We start from the raw sequence: 18,760 nt of genomic DNA on the forward strand, positions 1-18,760 counted from the left end.
TCACCTCATGGGCCGCAAATGGCCCGCCTGCCACATGTTTGAGACCCATGTTTTAGAGACATCTGATAATCAGACTTTAGCTGAATTTTATTGGAAAGAGGAGAGGAAAATGCTCCAATTTGACCCAATAGTTGTGTGCGGGTACCCTGCATTAGAAGAGATGGGTCAAGACAAAATCCACGATTCAGTCTTGCCAAGGTCTTCTCAGTACACAAGACAATCTGACTGGAACGCCTCAAAAACCTTTGGGTGGTAGTACTTTGTTCCATTTTCACCTCTATATTCAGCACGGTGGTCTGGTGGATCAGGCTGGTAAAACGTTGGCCTCACAGTTCTGAGGACCCGGGTTCAAATCCCGGCCCCGCCTGTGTGGGTTTTCTCCTGACACTCCGGTTTCCTCCCGCATCCCAAAAACACGCAACGTTAATTGGACAGTCTAAACTGCCCCTAGGTGAGATTGTGAGTGCGGCTGTTTAGTCTTGATGTGCCCTGCGATGGTTCACCTCCTGCCCGTTGCCAGCCGGGATATGCTCCAGCGCTCCCCTAGTGAGGATAAGCGGCAAAGAATATGGATGGATGGCCTGGTGTCCCAGCACTTTCGCCTTGCAGCTCATCCCCCCCCCCCCCCCCCATCTCTCCTATTGTTCCGCTTCTGCCGATAAGGCACTTAGTACACAAAGAGGACAAAGTACATACAAGGTAAGCCCTCTTTCACCTCTTTAATGCCACGCTGCAAAAACACATTCATCGCGTTTCTCGGCGGAAGCAATAATGTGGCCTCACCGGAGGGAAATGCGGCGACCCGGCCCCGGTTTTGATGAAGTGAGTCGGTTCGTTATGAGGAGTCTTGCTTCCAAAATCCCCCACCCCCCGCCTTTGTTTTTTTTTTGCATAAATTACAGTTACTAATTTGAAAATGTGACAGTTAAGATGCATCGCAGGGAGGCCTCTGCAGTTGGGTCGTTAATATAGTAGTCAGCTGTAAAAAAAAACTAAATTAATACATTTTCAATTAAGAGCCGAAGGAACGTATGAACGAATGTATATTCTTCCTTTATTAAGAGGTGGCCTCTCTGCAAAGCGTATTCCAGATTCATCATTCATTTTGCATTTCCCAAAAAAAAAATATGGCACCGTTTGTAGTTTTGGGCCCAAAACTAGCGCTGTCCTTGCTTAGCCTCACGCGTGAAAAATGGCAATTACCGTAATTTCCGGCCTGTAGACGTGACTTTTTCCCGCACGCGTTCAACCCTTGCGGTTTATGCAAGGCGACGCGGTTATTTTGTGCATTTTTTCTAACGACCACAGGGGGCCACTCGAGCGGAAAAGGAAAGAGCGAGACCGGTGGAATATATGCGCCGAGGAAGTGACTTTTACCGGTCCCGGCATTGTTTGCGTTGCGCTAGCGTGTTACTGCCGTGTCTCAGTGATTTTTACAGTATGTTGTTTTTTTTTTTTTTTTTTTTACTGGCCCTGTTAGCGTGGCACTAGCATTAGCGTTAGCGCAAGGCTAGCGTTGGCATTAGACTCTGTACTGCATTTCTTTGTAAATATCTCACGTTTCCATGTGGGCACATGCAGCTTTTACACAGCTGTGGCATATGTATGTACCAAATGAGGCTTGTCCGGCCTTGTTAGCGCTGTGCTAGCTTATTACTGGTGTGTCTCATAGATTTTTATCAGTAACTGGTCCTGTTAGCGCGTCGCTAGCGTTAACGTGGCAGCCCTCGCGTTAAACTCTCTGTGTACCATCTTTCTTTTTAAATATCTTGTGTTTCAATGTGGGCACTTGGAGCTGGAAAGGTAAGAGTGAGACCGGTGGAATATATGTGCCAAGGAAGTGAGTTTTACCGGTCCGGCCCTGTTAGTGCTGCACTAGTGTGTTACTGTCGTGTCTCAGGGATTTTTACTGGTATGTTTTTTTTTAGCTGGCCCTGTTAGCGCGGCACTATTGTTAACGTTAGCATGAGCTTGGCGGCGCTAGCGTTAAACTCTGTGTTTCGTCTTTCTTTTTAAATATCTCGTGTTTCCACGTGGGCACTTGCGTATGTCCAGAATGATATTTCCTTTCCAAATGTACTGGGTGAGGCTTATAACCAGGTGCGCTCTGTCGGCCGGGAATTACGGTAGTTCATGCAATTTTCAATGGCGGGAGCACCGTACATAAATAAGTCAGCATTTGTTTTCATGGACCCTTGAACAGTTTCTCGGCTCAATGCAGTGTTAATTAGATACTCAAGGTGGTCTTTCACTTTTAATAGCTTTGTAAGGTAGTCCGAGGGCACAAAAAAATCCAATCAGTCCTTCAGTCCGACCAACTTCCTGCTCACCTCCCACAGCCTCTGGGCCGCCTGTCCGTCCGTAGCCTTCGCTAGCAGCTCCTCTTCTTCGCAGTTAGCGAAGCATTTCCCCGACACGCCCTCCACCTCCGGGGAACAAGCCAGGTAGAGAGGGGTTTGGGCCCCCTCCAGCGGGCTCTTGAAGAAGAGCAGCGACGCCAGGTAGAAGAGCGGCTTGGCCGGGACGGGAACGCGGACGTGCCTGCCCAGCCTGGTCCTCACGATGCCGGGCGTGAGCGCGTTGACCGTCACTCCCGAGCCCTCCAGCCGGCGGGCCAGTTCGAGGGTGAACAACAGGTTGGCTAGCTTACTCTGACTGTAGCAGAACGCCTTGTTGTAGTTACGCTCGCTGTTCAGGTCGTCAAAGTTGACGTGGCCGTACTTGTACAGTTTGGACGAGACCACGACCACGCGGCTGGGCGCGGAGCTCTTGAGGAGGTCCAGCAGCAGGTGGGTGAGCAGGAAGTGGCCCAGGTGGTTGACACCGAGCTGCATTTCGAAACCGTCCTCCGTCTTGGCGTAGGGGCACTGGTAGACGCCGGCGTTGTTGACGAGGACGTCAATCTTGGGCTCTTCCTGATGGCTCGAGGAAACATATGCTTTAATAAACGCAGTCAGACGGATGAACTTTGTGACTAAAAACAGTTTCATCGAGCCATCCATATTGTTCAAATCACTAAAATAATTAAATCTTTTTAACTGTCATTACAGTTACAGACTATGGTTCTTAAAATTGCCCGAGGATATGGTTTGAATCTCGACTAATTACCATATTATTATTGAGAGCTTTCTGCTCAGTTCGGAGCAATTTTGAGGTTTCTCTGACATGAGTGTAAAGTGTGTTGCCAAGTTTTTTTTAAAGCAATGATCAACAAATAGTGATTTTTTTGGGGGGGTGGGGGGGTGGGGGTGGCGTTATTGGGGACTTCTAGAGATTCTGATCGTCCCTCTGGAGGAGGAAATGATCCAAAACTATAAGCACCACCCACAAAGAACAATTAATATTAAGAGGAGTAAAGGTCGGAGAAGTTTAGAGCACGGGTGTCAAACTCGTTTGTGTACTTGCCGTTGTGGCTGTGATACGATAAAAATATTTAACAGCCTCATCGTGTTGAAATTTATGAACTAGTTTTGAAATCATAAATCAAGGGAAATGGGTTTTTCGAACTATCATTGTTTGATAACACAACAATGCTTGTAATAGCTCAATGTTATCACTTACGATAGGACAACTTGAAGTTTTGGTACAGATTTGAACAAAAAATAAATAAATCATGGAAGTTGATACACAAGATTTGCCTGCGTGGGCCGCATAAAATCACGAGGCGGGCCGGATCTGGCCCCCGGGCCTTAAGTCTGACACCTGTGGTTTAGAGTAAAGAAGATAAATGAAAACAATAACAATGACAATGACTCTGGACAGTTCACACAAATTGTAAGAAAAGTAGACCCCTTGTGCCGAGAATCATAACAACTTGATTTATTTCAATAAAAGACGTGGCAACATTAACAGCTCACCTTTTGAATCTCTTGACAAAATTTACGAACCGATGTAAGCGACGCCAGGTCCAAATGCTTGATGACCACCACCCCGAGCTCTGTTCCCGACTGTCCCCGGAGGTCCCGGGCCGCCTCGGTGGCACTCCGCAGGTCCCGGCAGGCCATGATGACCCGGGCCTGGAGTTTCAGCAGTTCCCCGGCTAGGGCCTTCCCGATGCCGCAGTTAGCTCCGGTCACGATCACCGTCTTTCCTCGCATCAGGCCAGCAGGGTAACGGCGCATCTCGACGGCGTTCTGTCGGGGGAACAAGCGGCGCAAGACGAGCAGGACCCCGCCACCGACGACCGCGGCGATGAGGATCGCGGTGGCCATGGAAGCGAACGACAACGGAGGAAAGCACCTCGGCTTTCTGTTTTGAAGTTGCAAAATTAACCCGGAAGTCAACTAAGCCAAAACTATATTAACCCGGAAATAAATTGATCCGGAAGAAGGGCGGTCACTTGATGGTATGTTATTCATTCGATAGCTAGCAATGAGTTGGTAAAGTGAATTATTAGAGAATTTCAATCTCCCGTGTCGCTTTTCATTACTTTGCTTCTAAATATGTACGATTCCAGTATTTTTCGCAAGGTAGTCACCATTTAGTGCGATGCTGCCCCCTACTGACCAAAAGGTGTCGGTTTTAACTGAAGCTACATATGTATACTAAATTTTAAAAATTACTGTATAGTTTTTGTTTGTTTTTCGGTTACAGTAAATAGCTTTTTTTCTGTTTCGGTTCATCTTCTTGAGGAAAGGTGGCATCTTTTTTTATTTATTACATTGCAGCTACAGTACCAGTTTTTGCATCTGCCTCAGCATACACTCACTTATAGCACTTGTACAAAAAATGAGATATTTTGTCATGTTTTTACGTTTGGGACCTTTGGTTGATTTGTGAAAGAATGTCATCTATCTATCTATCTATCTATCTATCTATCTATCTATCTATCTATCTATCTATCTATCTATCTATCTATCTATCTATCTATCTCTCTCTCTCTCTCTCTCTCTCTCTCTCTCTCTCTCTCTCTATCTCTATCTCTATCTCTATCTCTCTCTCTCTCTCTCTCTCTATTTTTGTCACATGTCAAACTGGATCAAATTTGAAGGTTAATATGAATGCCAACAAATGCGAATCTATTATTCGCGTATGGACTAATAATGGGTTCGTTTCAATACTTGTTCTGCATTCATAAAATGAATGAATGGCATTTATTATCATCATACGAAACTGTGCAATGAAATTAGAGAGCCTCTGCTGCATCAGTGCATAGATAAACGCAAGGTAGAAATAAAAAAAAGAATACAAATAATTAAAAACACCACTAAAACAATTACCGCATACATATTTCTACCAGACAGGGATTTACTGCCTACAATCCAATATTACATGATAAATCATGAGATATTTTGATTGTGCTTTTGTTACTGAAAAGATATTGTTACAAAAGTGTATTTTATTCCATTATGATCTAAAAGGCAGAGAGCCGCTTATTGTGTACACAGTACTGTATATGTGTACAGTCGTGTCACTAATGCATTTCTCTTGTGTTGCGTGGGGAATTATTAGAGAATTGAGGGAGAGATAGAGAGAGAGAGAGAGATTTCCTGTTGCCTTGCCATGTTTCTAGTTGGGTAAGACCTCCTATTTCTCTAACTGTTTTGCTTCATTTCCTCTCTCGGTTGCAGATGGCCGAAATGAGGACAGACGGCGACATGGGTGGCAAAACCAATAAAACGCACTGTCGTCAACTTTAAGTGTTGACTGGACGACTCACAAAAAAAAAAAAAAAAAAAATGTGTCTTTTTGTGTCCGCGCTGCTTCTAATTGTTGCAAGGACGACTTCTTTTTCCGAAGGTAAGAACGGCTTTCATTTCTTCAGCAATGCAGAAGTGCCCATCGCATTCATTTGTGCAACGGAGCATTTTAACTGTTAAAAACTGGCGTCCCCCACCAAAAAAAATAATATTATATTCCTGTTTTTGGATACAGTTTTGGGCCGAGGGCATCGCCGTGTGGTGGTGAACTCATCTGCCGTAGATTTCTGAGGCTCAGCTTCGGTTTTCCTGCGCCGTTCTCCCGTTTCCTCCCAAAGGCGTGCATGCTCGTTTGTTTTTTTGGACTTCAAAGATTTTGTTGGCTGTTTGTCAACTGACTGATGAAGCAGCGCAAGTTGTACGCCTGCCCTTTGCCCAAAATTAGATGGGATTGACAAGCAATATAAAAAATGGATGGCTGGATTTCATGCTAGGCAGATAACAATCATGCACCTGATTGTCACCAACACTCGAGTATCAGAAACTGAAAAGCAGCACCAGAACAGGCAGTTTGACCAAACTAGTTCTTTGAGTTTGTATTACCAGTGATGATTTTGCCAATGGATTAATTATGGATCTTACTGTGTTGACTGACACCCGCAGGGCAGCGCAAGAACACGCTCAATGTTGTCCCCAAGGACCCGTACGTCCAAGCGGGAACTGATATCCGGATCACGTGCGAGAACCTCTGCGTCCACGGCGAAGTGTACTGGACGCTGAACAACGAGCTCGTGGACCAAAGACGGTCGCGCGCCATCAACTCCACGCATAACGTCGTGTCGCTGAGGAACATCACGCTGGACAAAGCCACGGTGATGTGCCGCTGCGCCTTTACCCAGGAAGTACTCGGCGGGACCATCCTCAGAACATACTGTGAGAGCTTATTTTTTATCAGGCAACTGTGCAAAGATGAAATAATTGATGTTTTTTTCATATAGCAAAACCCACCAAAGTCGGCTGCATCTGGCATTACAGTGACAGTCTGCCGTTTCTACGTCTACCTGACCTTTTCACCTGCACTTGGGAGCACCGTCACCACTTTCCGGGGAAAATCAATTACACCGTACTCTTGTGAGTCGAAAATTCATCCGGGTGGTGAAAAACGTGAGGATGAGCGTGTGGTAAATAAACGTGCGCACCCTTCCAGCACCTCTTGGTTGGACTCGTCCCGGTCGGAAATCTGCAGCTCACACGTGCCAACGTGCACGTGGAAAGATAGTCGCTTGTTGGATTATCTTACCCTGTCGGGTAACTACAGTGTGACGGTGAGAGCGAAGACCAAACACTGGGAGGTTGACTCGGACCCTTTTGAATTTTACCCCCATCACATATGTGAGTAACACGAATGTCTTTAAAAAAAAAATCCACTGGTTTGCATTAACAATGTATCCAATAGGTCATGTCATATGTACTCGATTTTGATGATGTCATGTTAAATCCTCTCTCATTTAATAGTGTTTTGAAAAGATTTTTTATCTACAATTACAAATTTTACGTGTTACGTGCGGTTCCAAACAGACGATTACATGGGAAGCCATTTACGCCCAGCGCCGATTTCTCGTATTTATCCTCATCTGATGAAGTAATAGCGGTATCGGTTGAACGGGAAGACGGAGGAATACTTCCATGCGCAACCGTGAGCGGCTCAGCCGCTCGGTTAATCGGGAAGACGGAGGAATACTCCCACACACAGCAATGAGTGGCTCGGCCGCTCGGGTGATCGGTAAAACGGACAAATACTTCCATACACAACCTTGAGCGGCACAGCCGTGAGCGGTTCGGCCACTGGGTTGATTGGGAAGACGGAGGAATACTACCATACACAACCGCGAGCGGCTCGGCCGCTCAGTTGATAGGGAAAATGGAGGAATACTTCAAGACACAAACTTGAGCAGCACAGCCATGAGCGGCTCGGCCGCTCGGGTGATCGGGAAGACGGAGGAATACTTCCATACACAACCGTGAGCGGCACAGCCATGAGCAGCTCGGCTGACCGGGAAGACAGAGGAATATTCCCACAAACAGCCATGAGCGGCTCGGTCACTCGGTTGATTGGGAAAACGGTGGAATACTTCCATACACAACCTTAAGCGGCACAGCCGTGAGCGGCTCGGCCGCTCGGTTGATCGGAAGACAGAGGAATACTCCCACACACAGCAATGAGCAACTCGGCCGCTCGGGTGATTGGGAAGACGGAGGAATACTTCCATACACAACCGTGAGCAGTTCGGGTGGCTGGGAAGACGGAGGAATACTCCCACACACACCCATGAGCAGCACGGCCATTCGGTTGATCGGGAAAACAGAGGAATACTTCCATACACAAACGTGAACGGCATAGCCGTGAGCGGCTTGGGTGATCGGGAAGACGAAGGAATACTTCCATACACAACCGTGAACGGCATAGCTGTGAGGAGCTCGGCCGCTCGGGAAGACGGAGGAATACTCACACACACAGCAATGAGCGGCTCAGTCACTCGGTTGATCGGGAAGATGGAGGAATACTTCCATACACAACCGTGAGCGTCTCGGTCGCTCGGTTGATCGGGAAGACGGAGGAATAATTCCATACACAGCTGTGAGCGGCACCTCGCTCCCCGAGACCTGGAGCTCGCTCGTCGGGGAGCGAACTCACGGCTCCCCGAGCCCCGGAGCTGTGCCGCTCACGCCTGTGTATGGAAGTATTACTCCGTTTTCCCGAACAACCAAGTGGCCGAGCCGCTCACGATTGTGATAACTGCTATTTCTTCATCAGATGAGGATAAATCCGAGATATCGGCGCTGGGCATCATGGTGTCCCATGTAATCGAGCGTTTGGAACGGCACGGTACACGTCACATCCGCCCACGTAGGTCATGTGACTTGCGAAAATTCGTAATTGTCAATAAAAATCTTCTCATAACACTATCAAATGAGAGAGGATTTAACATCACATTATCAAAATCGAGTACATATGATGTGACCTATTGGATACATTGTTAATCCAAACCACCAGAATTTCCCTTTCAAGATCAGGAACCTGATTTTCCGTTCTCTCTCTTTAGTGCAAATTCAGCGTCCGAATTTGAGCGTCTTTGCCTTCTCCGGTCATCTATTGGCCGAGTGGACCACCTGGACCGCCTCAAAGAAACACGACTGCCAAGTTAAATATGACAAGGTAGCGTCGCTGAATAAAAGTAAAAGTCAGCCATCCATTACTGTAATTATCGTTATTATTGACTAAAACTTTTTTTTTTTTTCGCGTTTCAGGTCGACGATAAGAGAAAATGCGGTGTCATGTGGACACTTTATTTAAATTTTTAACATATTTTTCTCTTCCCCAGGAGGTGCTGAGTAAGACTTTAGAAGCCGGAGAAAAAGGAAACATGGCCATCGAAAAAGTCGAGTCATGCACTTACTACAACGTTGCCGTCCGCTGCGCTTGGGAGAGCGCGCCGTGGAGTGAATGGAGCCGAGAGGAAACAGTTCTGAGTCGACTAAATCGTGAGTATCGATTGCACGCTTTTAAATAAAAATGAAAATGTGAGTTTATCGTCTTTAATTACCCCCGCAGGGAATGACGTCACGCTCCGGCTGTGGAGGAAGGTAACAGAACCGGGGAAAGACGGCGTGAGAAAGGTTTACGCCATGTGGATGGTAAGGAAGCCTTTCGACGCACCGCAGTCGCCGGAATATTTTGATATGTGGATCCATCCCGCCCATCGTGTTTCCTTTGCAGGAGATTCCGTCGGCGTGCCGAGGCACTTTTACATATTTTATCCAAAAGGCTGTCTACAAGGGCCACGAGGTCCAAGGGGATTATGGTCGTACCTTATGCGGGAATTCGACGTGTACGATTCGTGTGAACGAAGAGGCCCACAGAGTGAAGCTGAGGGTCTTTCACGACGAGGTCTTGCTGGCAGAGGACTCCGTTTATGTTCCGGCTGTTGGAGAAAGTAAGTATGAAAAGAATTCATAGCCAAACAAAATTTTCAGCTCGGAGTCGAGGTGTTTAATTGACATTTGGGTGGTGGTGGGTGGGCGTGTTCAGCTAATTCAGCAGACACGCCCACAAATGTTTTCATTTTTCTGGATTCGGGTACCTCGATTTAAAGGTCAATTGTCGTCCCTATAAACATTCTAAAATAGATGTTGAAATGAAAAATACATATCACATTATTAGCTACAAAGTCCATACGAAAAAATAAATATGAGCGCGTCATCCATGCGGGAAGTTGCGGAAGTGTTATTTGACATCCAAGCGGTCGCCGTATTGGCTGCATCTTCTGCCCGTGACGTCACCCCCGGACATTCGCCATTGAAAACGCGCTGTGGCCCCTACTATAGGACACGCCCCTTCGAAGAAAAGAACATCTCACATACGAGTGAAGTGTCCGGGGCAATATTACCCTATCGTTTCGAGCAGTATTTAGATGATATGCGGATCACTTCTAACTAACAACAGACTCCTCGACAGATAGTATGTAGCGTACTCGGCCGCTTCAGCCGGGGTGGCATCGAGGTGTCGTCGCTCGCGGCTGAGTGCGTCATTGTCGGCGGCATTGATTATCACCGCCGCCACCAGCAGCGTTGTTCAATTCCGGTCCCCACCTGTGCGTAGTTTGCATGTTCTCCCCGTGCTTGCGTGGGTTTTCTCCGGGTGGGCACTCCGGTTTCCTCCCACATCCCACAGACATGCAACATTAATTGGACACTAAATTGCCCCAAGGTGGGATTGTGAGTCTCTTTGTGCCCTCTGATTGGGTGGCAACCAGTTCAGGGTGTACCCCACCTCCTGCCCGTTGACAGCTGGGATAGGCTCCAGCTCTCCCCGCGACCCTTGTGAGGATCAGCAGCTAAGAAAATGACCACTGACCAAACCGTACGTCAGCAGCTACCCTCGCTGATTACTTTTGCAGTTATTATATCAAAATGAAGCCTTTGATAATTGATTTATTTTACAGCCAGCCTGCCCCAAGTTTCGAACGTGCGGACTTCAAGCACCCGAGGCGTGATTTCAGTCAGGTGGGCCGCCCCTCCTCAACCCGTCAGGGGTTACATGATCGACTGGACCCACGACGGGCTTCGGTACCACTGGATGGAAAGCAATTCCACCAGCGAATCGCTCTTTGGTACGTCCCAGACGCCATCCACGGGACTGCGGTTTTGAGAAATCTTTAATGGACCGTGTAGATGGATGTTCTGTCCGTGAAGAAAGCTCGACCATTAGTCTTATGTTTCATCATCTGTAATCCGTTATTACGGACAGCCCATTAGCGGGAAGTGGTTCTTATCATCCGGTGACATCATTTTCATTGGAATCGGTAGCACGCTACTTTCATTTGGAACAGTCTCGCCTGCAAAAATCTTCCTTCCAGGACTCTTGGATCAAAAGCCGTACGATATCACAGTCACCCCGCTGTTCGGTGACAAGACGGGCCTCGGCGCACGGGTCTTGCAGATCTGCAGCACGATAGCAGGTTTGGAGATGCAGTCCAGCCTCGGTTCTCGAACGAATTGGTATTCGAACGAAGATTTCGAGATCTTTTTGCTTCTGTTGTCGGACGAAAATCGGTACTCAAACGCCCCTGCACAAAACCTGGAAATAACAGAACACACGCATGGCCGTTGATTTGGTTTTCAAACAAATCACTTCTCGGAACCGCCTTCTAGGACGGATTCTGGTCGAGAACCGAGGCTGTACTGTATTATGCACTATTATGCATTGTTCGGTGAAACTTTACACGCAAGGTACTTTACGCCCCCTGCAGCTGCAGCAAATTTCTCCGGCATCAGGGTGGAAGTTGGTGACAAAAGCGCGCTTGTCAGTTGGAATATGGAGCCCCAGGACATATGCGGGGGGGTTATTCTCCACTATGTTGTTTTCTATGGAACGGACCAGGGACCACAATTCAGTATGTTCAGATTGGTTCACTTGGTATTTATTTCATGTAACCAATATTTATTGACTTCTACAACGTGTTCCCTCCAGATGTCACGGTTAACGGCGCAAAACGGGAGGTCCTTTTGAAGGACCTGATTCCTTACACCCAGTACAGCATGTACGTCAAGGCTGTGGCTCGAACTGGAGCAAGTGAAAGCAACGTGAGGCACTTCAATACAAAACGATTTGGTAAGTCAGCAGGTCGTTGTTTCTCATGTTGGGGGGGGGATGGGGGGTGGGAAATGACATCACGAAGACATGGAGTGCTCTTAAATTCGAGTTATACAAATGAGTCAACACAACCGGCAATGATTAATGGGTTGGGTTAATGGGTATACATCAGGAGTGCTTAATACGTCGATCGCGGGACGGCGTGTCAAAAAAAAAAATCCAATGCAAATAGAAAGTATAGCATACAGCTATTCAGTTTGTGGCATTTTGCAATGTGATTCAACGAGTGAGGGATGACTGGTTGCTACATCTAATGGCACAATTCATATACGTACTGTAAAAAAATGAAAAGAGGAAGCCACTGGTTTCTTTTAGGCAGCACGCTGAACTTTCTCTAACAACCACCGCTGCTCTGCCACACTTTCTTTTTCCTAGTTCACCTTACACCCTCCCCCCACTCTTAAAGATGTACACCTATAATTACAAATGTTACAGTATTTACGCAGCCCATCAATGTGTTTTATAATGACAGCGTCCACAGTCTGGGAAACGTAGAGCAAAGACGAGCTAGTCGTGCTGCTCATGTTTTTACTTTCAATATTAATGGAGAGTTAAAAAAAAAATGCTGTTGTTTTAAGATGCAATGACTGTCGGAGTATGGGAATAATCGAAGAAAAAGTGGTGAAACCGGACAAGATTTTCTCTTTTCCGAGTGGGAAAGGTCTGGTCTGAAGCCAAAGTAGAAAGTGCAGGATCAGATGGTGTGTCATTTTCAAATTCCACCTTAGCACATTCAGATAATACAGTGCACAAAAAGCTAATTCTCTATTTTAAATATAGGAGGCAACATATTGTTAACCTTAAAACAGTTTGGGAGTAGCATCATCATCATCTCCCCCCTGTTGTTGGTAGGTCACGAGATGCTTGAAAAGTAGATCTTGGGGTAAAAAAGTCTGGGTACCCCTAGTACACATTATACATCCCTGTCAGCTCGTACGGTTTAGCCGTAGTTCATACGGATTTTGTGGTGAATCTTACGTACACTGCCGTATATCACAAATCATACGGATTCTGAAAATTCAGCCTTTAGATTTGGTGAAGAAAGTCACCCATGAATACAATTCTGAACACAGTAATGCCACTAAATAGAATATCAATATTTGATAATTAGACATTAACTTCAGATATTATCATTATGGTGATCTCCAATAAAAATCATTGAAAAACTTTGTGTTTTTTCTGACATATAATTTGCTTCGGTATGTTATAAGGATTTTTTTGGTAGTTTATACAGGTTGGCGCTCCGAAAAGTTGACAGTTATGATGATATCACGCGGCTTTAAAGGTAATACTGATTTGTGTTCAGCGGTCGAAGGCAACATGACAAATGTGGACTTCCTTTGACAGATCCGGACTTCGTTAAAAAACTTGGTGCCGTCGGAAGCGCCGTCATCGTCCTCTTGTTATCTGCGGGATTGTACTGCGCTATACAGTAAGTGGTTCCTATTTATGATGTCATCACATGAGTTCGATGTACTGTATATTCATTCACGCCCCATTTAACTTTGCTGTACTAATTTATAGCAACAATTTTTACAGTCAATTCACGGTTTTGGTGCCCTTTTAATTAACAGTGTGACGCAAATGCTCTCGAAATAGAAAGCAGTAATTGTGTCATGGATGCATGTTCTCCACATTTAGACACATGCATTTATCAAAAGCAAAGCATATTTATTTGTATAACGCATTTCATACACAAGGTAACTCAGTGTGCTTTACATGATTAAAGGGATTTGAAAACACAGAGATAAAACATTTGAAATGGCATCAATACTATAAAAATGACAAACAAAATATGAACAAAAAAGACAATTAAAACCGCATACAGTGCAAGTAATATGATCAAAAAGTGGAGATGTTCTAAAATATATCACAATATGTTTAATAATATGTTGGGGAGGAGTTAACTTTAGCCTGGGTTGTTGATGGGAGTTAGAGAGTCTTCACCACTTAGACCTGCACACTGTTTTATTTTGATTATAAACTGTTGATGATTGTACACACCGATACCCATCCGTCCATTTTCTTTGCCGCTTATCCTCACGAGGGTCGCGGGGAATGCTGCCGCCTAACCCAGCGGTGAACGGGCAGGAGGTGGGGTACACCCTGAAGTAGTCGCCAGCCAATCGCAGGGCATATAGAGACAAACAACCGGACTCACAATCCCACATTGGGGCAATTTGGAGTGTTAATGTTGCATGTTTTTTGGGATGTGGGAGGAAACCGGAGTGCCCGGGGGAAACCCACGCAGGCACGGGGACAACATGCAAACACCACACAGGCGGGGCGAGATCGAACCCGGGACCACAGAAGTGTGAGCCTATTATTGTAATAGCTGGGATTCACGATAAAATGTTTTAACGGGCCTTAAAGATTTTCGAGATGTTCTATCCCTACTGCCGCTACAAATCCTGTTCCTTTAACATCGAGCTGAAGTTTTGCTCGGTTCCGAGGCTGCTGCGACTTCCCCGTTAGTCTCTTGCTTGTCTCTCACACTGAAACTGATGATTTTGACAATAAATTAGCATAAAAAAACTGAAAATATTTCTCTCTCCCTGCCAAAGGTACAAAAGATTCCTGGAAAAGCCTCTTCCGAACCCGGGCCTCAGTTCTGTGGCGCTGTGGCCATCAGGAGGCCATCAAAAGGTGAACTTAGTTGACCAATGAGACTAAAGTATGAAAGCACATTAAATTGACATTAAATGTCAAAGGTCATCTTGCGCCAGGTACACACTTAGTGATTTTTAACATCTTAACGCATTTTATGGATCTTTCACAAAGTAGTTCGGACTTTGCTGGCTTTGCTAGCGACGGGATTAGAAAACAAAGCAAAGAGAATTACCCATTTTAAGCAATGGCTTCAACACAAACGGTGCAGCAACATTGGTAGACAGACACAAGTGTATATTCTTTATCCTCGGCGAAGAATGACGAATACTAGTGCCGCACTGAAGAGATGTTTATCAGTATTATTTTTTACCACAACATACTATCTCACCCACAGGGGATGTTCCCTTTCCGGCTCTTCAGCTATCCATCGGAAGGAGTCTGCGCACGCGTGTACACGGAGGAATCCCGACTGACTCGCACCGACGGTTCCCGCCCGGACCCGGCCGTCGGCCCCCGGGAAGAATACAGCGGCCCGGGTTTTACGGGAAAACCGGACGCACGCGACGAGAGGGCGGACGACCTCGGAGAGACGTTCAGTCTGTCTTCTTCCAGAGAATTCTCAGCGCTGCTCTCTGAGGGCGGCGGCCAATCGAGCCCGTACCGGAGCCAGGGTTCTATAGAAAGCCCGACCCACAGTACCGGGAAAGAATTCCAGTGTCTGCTTCCGGGGAAACATCAGCAACTGGCGGCAACGTTAGCCATGTACGTCACCGTGGACATGTTTGAGCAACACGAGGGCACGTGAGAAAAGACGGGAGCATCCCATAATATACACTCGAGCTGCGATACTATTAATTATGTATCATTTGCGTGATATAACGTAACGTGCATGTTAAAATGCATCCCGGAATGATGATATGATATGACTATGTTGTTATCCTATAATAATGCTCCAGTATATGCGTTAACCTGATAAAAGTGTTGAAACACTAATAATGATAATAATAATAATAATAATAATACTCCTGGTAATACTGCGCACTATAATTTCATTTTGGGAATATATATTTTCCAAGTATAAGGCGTCACATGTTCACTTGTAAATTTTCACACTCCTGATTTGGGACAAAAAAAAACAAAACATGGGATTTACAAAACTGTCTATTTAAATATCAAAGCAATGTCCTTATTAAAAATATGAATTTGGGAGGCCGGAAAATTACGTTGGTTTAAAATGATTCTTAACAATATAAATGATCCCAAAATTTACTCAAACACATGACGACAGAGCTTTATATGAATAACAAGTGCAATGCGTCTAAGGTTTCAAAATGGCGTCAATGTTGTTGTTTGTCAAAGGATTCAAAATGGCGTCAACGTTGTTGTTTGTCTGTACGTGCGCTCTGATTGGCTGCAATAGAAAACAGATGTATGGCTGGGAAAAAAAAAATTGCAGTCATGAGGCTTTGATGATGATGACACATCAGTTGAACAAAGGATAAAATACATCATTATGAATACAGCCGATATCCAAGTATCTCATAAAAATGGAAAAATAGATGCGGACTATTGAAGTTAGCCGAAAGAAAGTAAAGAAGATCAGAGATGGTACGTGATTTGTTATTGTGTACTATATTGTAGACTGCAGTCGACTTTATCGGTAAACGAGTCCATGGTTGCCGTGGAAAACAATAGCGACGCATTATTGATTTTTAAAATGGAATACACTTTACTGATTACTTCATTGCATGCGCCGAAAGATGTATACAAGTGCAACGTCGTCGAGCGCAAGTACCCCGTCTGTACGGAACGGAACCACCCAACACGTTGAAGCCCACGAACGTGTCGGGTTGGTCGCTGAAAAATGGAGGACCGAGAGCGCCGGAATTAAATAAACGCACGATTAAATATGTCATCAAGTATTTCAGTATTTATTTATCTGTCACTTTCTGGTTTAGTTTGGTGGGAAATTGAGGGATAACTAGTTGTGAAATGGGCGACACGGTGGATCAGTTGGTATCAAGTGTTGGACTCACACTTCTGAGGACCCGGGTTCGATCCCGGCCCTGCCTGTGTGGAATTTGCATGTTCTTCCTGTGCCTGTGTGGGTTTCCTCCGGGCGCTCCGGTTTCCTCCCCACATCCCAAAAAACATGCGACATGAATTGGACACTCTAAATTGCCCATAGGTGTGATTGTGAGTGCGGCTGTTTGTCTCGATGTGCCCTGCGATTGGCTGGCGACCAGTTCAGGGTGTACCCCGCCTCCTGCCTGTTGACAGCTGGGATAGGCTCCAGCACTCCCTGCGACCCTTGTGAGGATAAGCGGCAAAAGAAAACAGATGGATGGATAATTTGCCCCTAGGTGTGATTGTGAATGCGGCTGTTTATCTCCATGTGCCCTCGGATTGGCTGGCGACCAGTTCAGGCTGTACCCCACTTCCTGCCCGTTGACAGATGGGATAGGCTCCAGCACTCCTGTCGACCCTCAAGAGGATAAGCGGCAAAAGAAAATATATGGATAGTTTTGAAATACATAGTCAAAAAAAACTTAAATATGTAACTATTTTTTTTCTTTTTTAAAAGTGATTCTATAACAAAAATGTGCTCACAATCTCTGAACATTATTACAAGTGGAGATTGTGTGTTATTTTGGAACAGAATTTAGAAAAAAAAAAAAAGAAATTAAAAAATGAAAAGATTCTTTCGTGGGCCACATCTGTTCCCCAGGGCCACAAGTTTGACACCAGGTGACCTCAGTGCAACTTGTTTTGTTTTGTTTTACTTGTTTGGAACAAATTTTCTTGCAAAGATTTTGAATGATGAATTATGAGTTACTACAAGGATTTTCACAGGGTCCAGACCAAGACTAGTCTAGTCTTGGTGATGGTTTTGCCAACCCCGGTTGAAGGAATCTCGCCGTTTGTTTGTTTTTAAATGTGCCGAATGCAGGTTCGGATGCATCGATTAATCAACCTCGGCAACGGAGTCAGCGGCTTCGAAGTCCTCCTCTGGTTCTTGACCGGCGTCTCCGTGGTGGTCTTCATCTGGACGTGGACGACTTCCCCGTCCACGTGCCCCCCGCACGCGAGCGAGCAGGCCGTCACCCGTCCCGAGGGCACCGAGCGCCCGCTGGCCTTCGCCGACAAGAACGTGCGCAGGGTGCGCGTCGTCGGCGTGTTCAGGAGGGACGCGGTGGAGCGGCTGCGTTGTGTCTTCTGCTGCCGCGGGTTCTTGTCCAAACCGGGCCCGGCGAGGGTTCCGCCGCCCAGCCGAGGCTTCGGTTCTCCTTACGTCTACGGCGTCCTGTGTCGGGTGCCGCTGGACTGCCCGGTCACGCGTGTGGCGCTCGGTGTCGGCGAGGGGAACATGACCTGGCTGCCCATAGAATAATAAAAATGTAAAGAATTAAAAAAAAGTGATTTGACTATACTCTTGAATAAATGGAGATAACCTCCCACGACCCTCGTGAGGCTCAGCGGCACAAATCATGGGTGGATGGCTATGGAGATAAAAAGTAAAATGTAAATAAGCATTTTGGGGGTTTGTCCCCTCACAAAAAAAGACCCCCCAAAAAAATGGAAACAAAAATTGAAAAAAATCCACATCTGCAAATATCCGCAAATGCTGAACGTAGGGGGTCTACGGAGCCCCTAAAGGGACATTGAAAAAAAACCCAACTTGTTTCTCATTGTAATGAGTAACTTTTTCATTACAATGACGAGCCTACTCATGAGTAATTGAGTCATTACAATAACAAAGTGCTGAAAAACTACAGAGGCCCTAAAGGGACATTGGAAAAAAAACTAACGGGTTTTTCATTGTAATGAGTAAGATACTCATTGTAATGAATAACTTACTCATTTCAATGACTAACTTACTCATGAGTAAGTTACTCATAATGAATACGTTGTACAATGAGTATCTTACTCATTACAATGAGAAAGCGACTTGTTACAATGAGAAAGTTTGTCATAACAATGAGAAACGAGTTAGTTTTTTTTTTCCAATGTCCCTTTAGGGGCTCCTTAGTTTTTCGACGCTTTCTCTTTGTAATGAGTAATTTACTCATGAGTAAGTTAGTCATTGTAATGAGTAACATTATCAGTCAGATAATGAGTAAGTTACTCATTACAATGAGAAAGCTACTTGTTACAATGAGAAAGTTACTTATTGTAATGAGTAATTTACTCATGAGTAAGTTAGTCATTGCAATGAGAACGTTACTCATTACAATGAGAAAGCTACTTGTTACAATGAGAAAGTTACTCATTGTAATGAGTAAGTTACTAGTAAATA

The 18,760-nt window shown here is 45.5% G+C and overlaps 2 protein-coding genes across 3 annotated transcripts; one reads left to right on the plus strand and one right to left on the minus strand.

Moving 5' to 3' along the window:
* Positions 1–632: 632 nt before the first annotated feature.
* On the minus strand, positions 633–4,306 carry rdh14b (retinol dehydrogenase 14b). The gene is made up of 2 exons (XM_061811952.1): positions 3,858–4,306; positions 633–2,915 (listed from the first exon to the last, which is right to left on the minus strand). The coding sequence occupies exons 1-2, from the start codon at positions 4,209–4,211 to the stop codon at positions 2,298–2,300; spliced, it is 972 nt and encodes a 323-aa protein (XP_061667936.1). The 5' UTR covers positions 4,212–4,306; the 3' UTR covers positions 633–2,297.
* Positions 4,307–4,376: 70 nt separating this feature from the next.
* Positions 4,377–18,162, plus strand: LOC133496402 (interleukin-6 receptor subunit beta-like). 2 transcript variants are annotated; one of them, XM_061811950.1, is made up of 18 exons: positions 4,377–4,512; positions 5,571–5,739; positions 6,303–6,572; positions 6,638–6,770; positions 6,847–7,031; positions 8,744–8,856; positions 9,023–9,182; positions 9,253–9,335; positions 9,418–9,634; positions 10,643–10,810; positions 11,057–11,158; positions 11,450–11,593; positions 11,671–11,811; positions 13,079–13,138; positions 13,201–13,285; positions 14,418–14,499; positions 14,858–15,225; positions 17,414–18,162. In XM_061811950.1, exons 2-18 carry the CDS (start codon positions 5,679–5,681, stop codon positions 17,430–17,432), a joined length of 2,391 nt encoding a protein of 796 aa, XP_061667934.1. In that variant the 5' UTR covers positions 4,377–4,512; positions 5,571–5,678; the 3' UTR covers positions 17,433–18,162. The 2 variants fall into 2 exon arrangements, with proteins under 2 accessions (XP_061667934.1, XP_061667935.1); XM_061811951.1 differs by lacking the exon at positions 13,079–13,138 and having other exon boundaries at positions 14,858–16,071.
* Positions 18,163–18,760: the final 598 nt, after the last annotated feature.

Source organism: Syngnathoides biaculeatus, chromosome 23 (genome assembly GCF_019802595.1).
Source record: "Syngnathoides biaculeatus isolate LvHL_M chromosome 23, ASM1980259v1, whole genome shotgun sequence".
NCBI lineage: Eukaryota > Metazoa > Chordata > Actinopteri > Syngnathiformes > Syngnathidae > Syngnathoides > Syngnathoides biaculeatus.

Coding starts and splice junctions, on each gene's coding strand:
- rdh14b (XM_061811952.1), bottom strand. CDS start 4,211: ATGGCCACCGCGATCCTCATCGCCGCGGTCGTCGGTGGCGGGGTCCTG. Junction 2,916..3,857: donor TTTGTCAAGAGATTCAAAAG/GTGAGCTGTTAA, acceptor TCGAGCCATCAG/GAAGAGCCCAAGATTGACGT.
- LOC133496402 (XM_061811950.1), top strand. CDS start 5,679: ATGTGTCTTTTTGTGTCCGCGCTGCTTCTAATTGTTGCAAGGACGACT. Junction 6,573..6,637: donor GACCATCCTCAGAACATACT/GTGAGAGCTTAT, acceptor TTTTTCATATAG/CAAAACCCACCAAAGTCGGC. Junction 9,183..9,252: donor AGTTCTGAGTCGACTAAATC/GTGAGTATCGAT, acceptor TTACCCCCGCAG/GGAATGACGTCACGCTCCGG.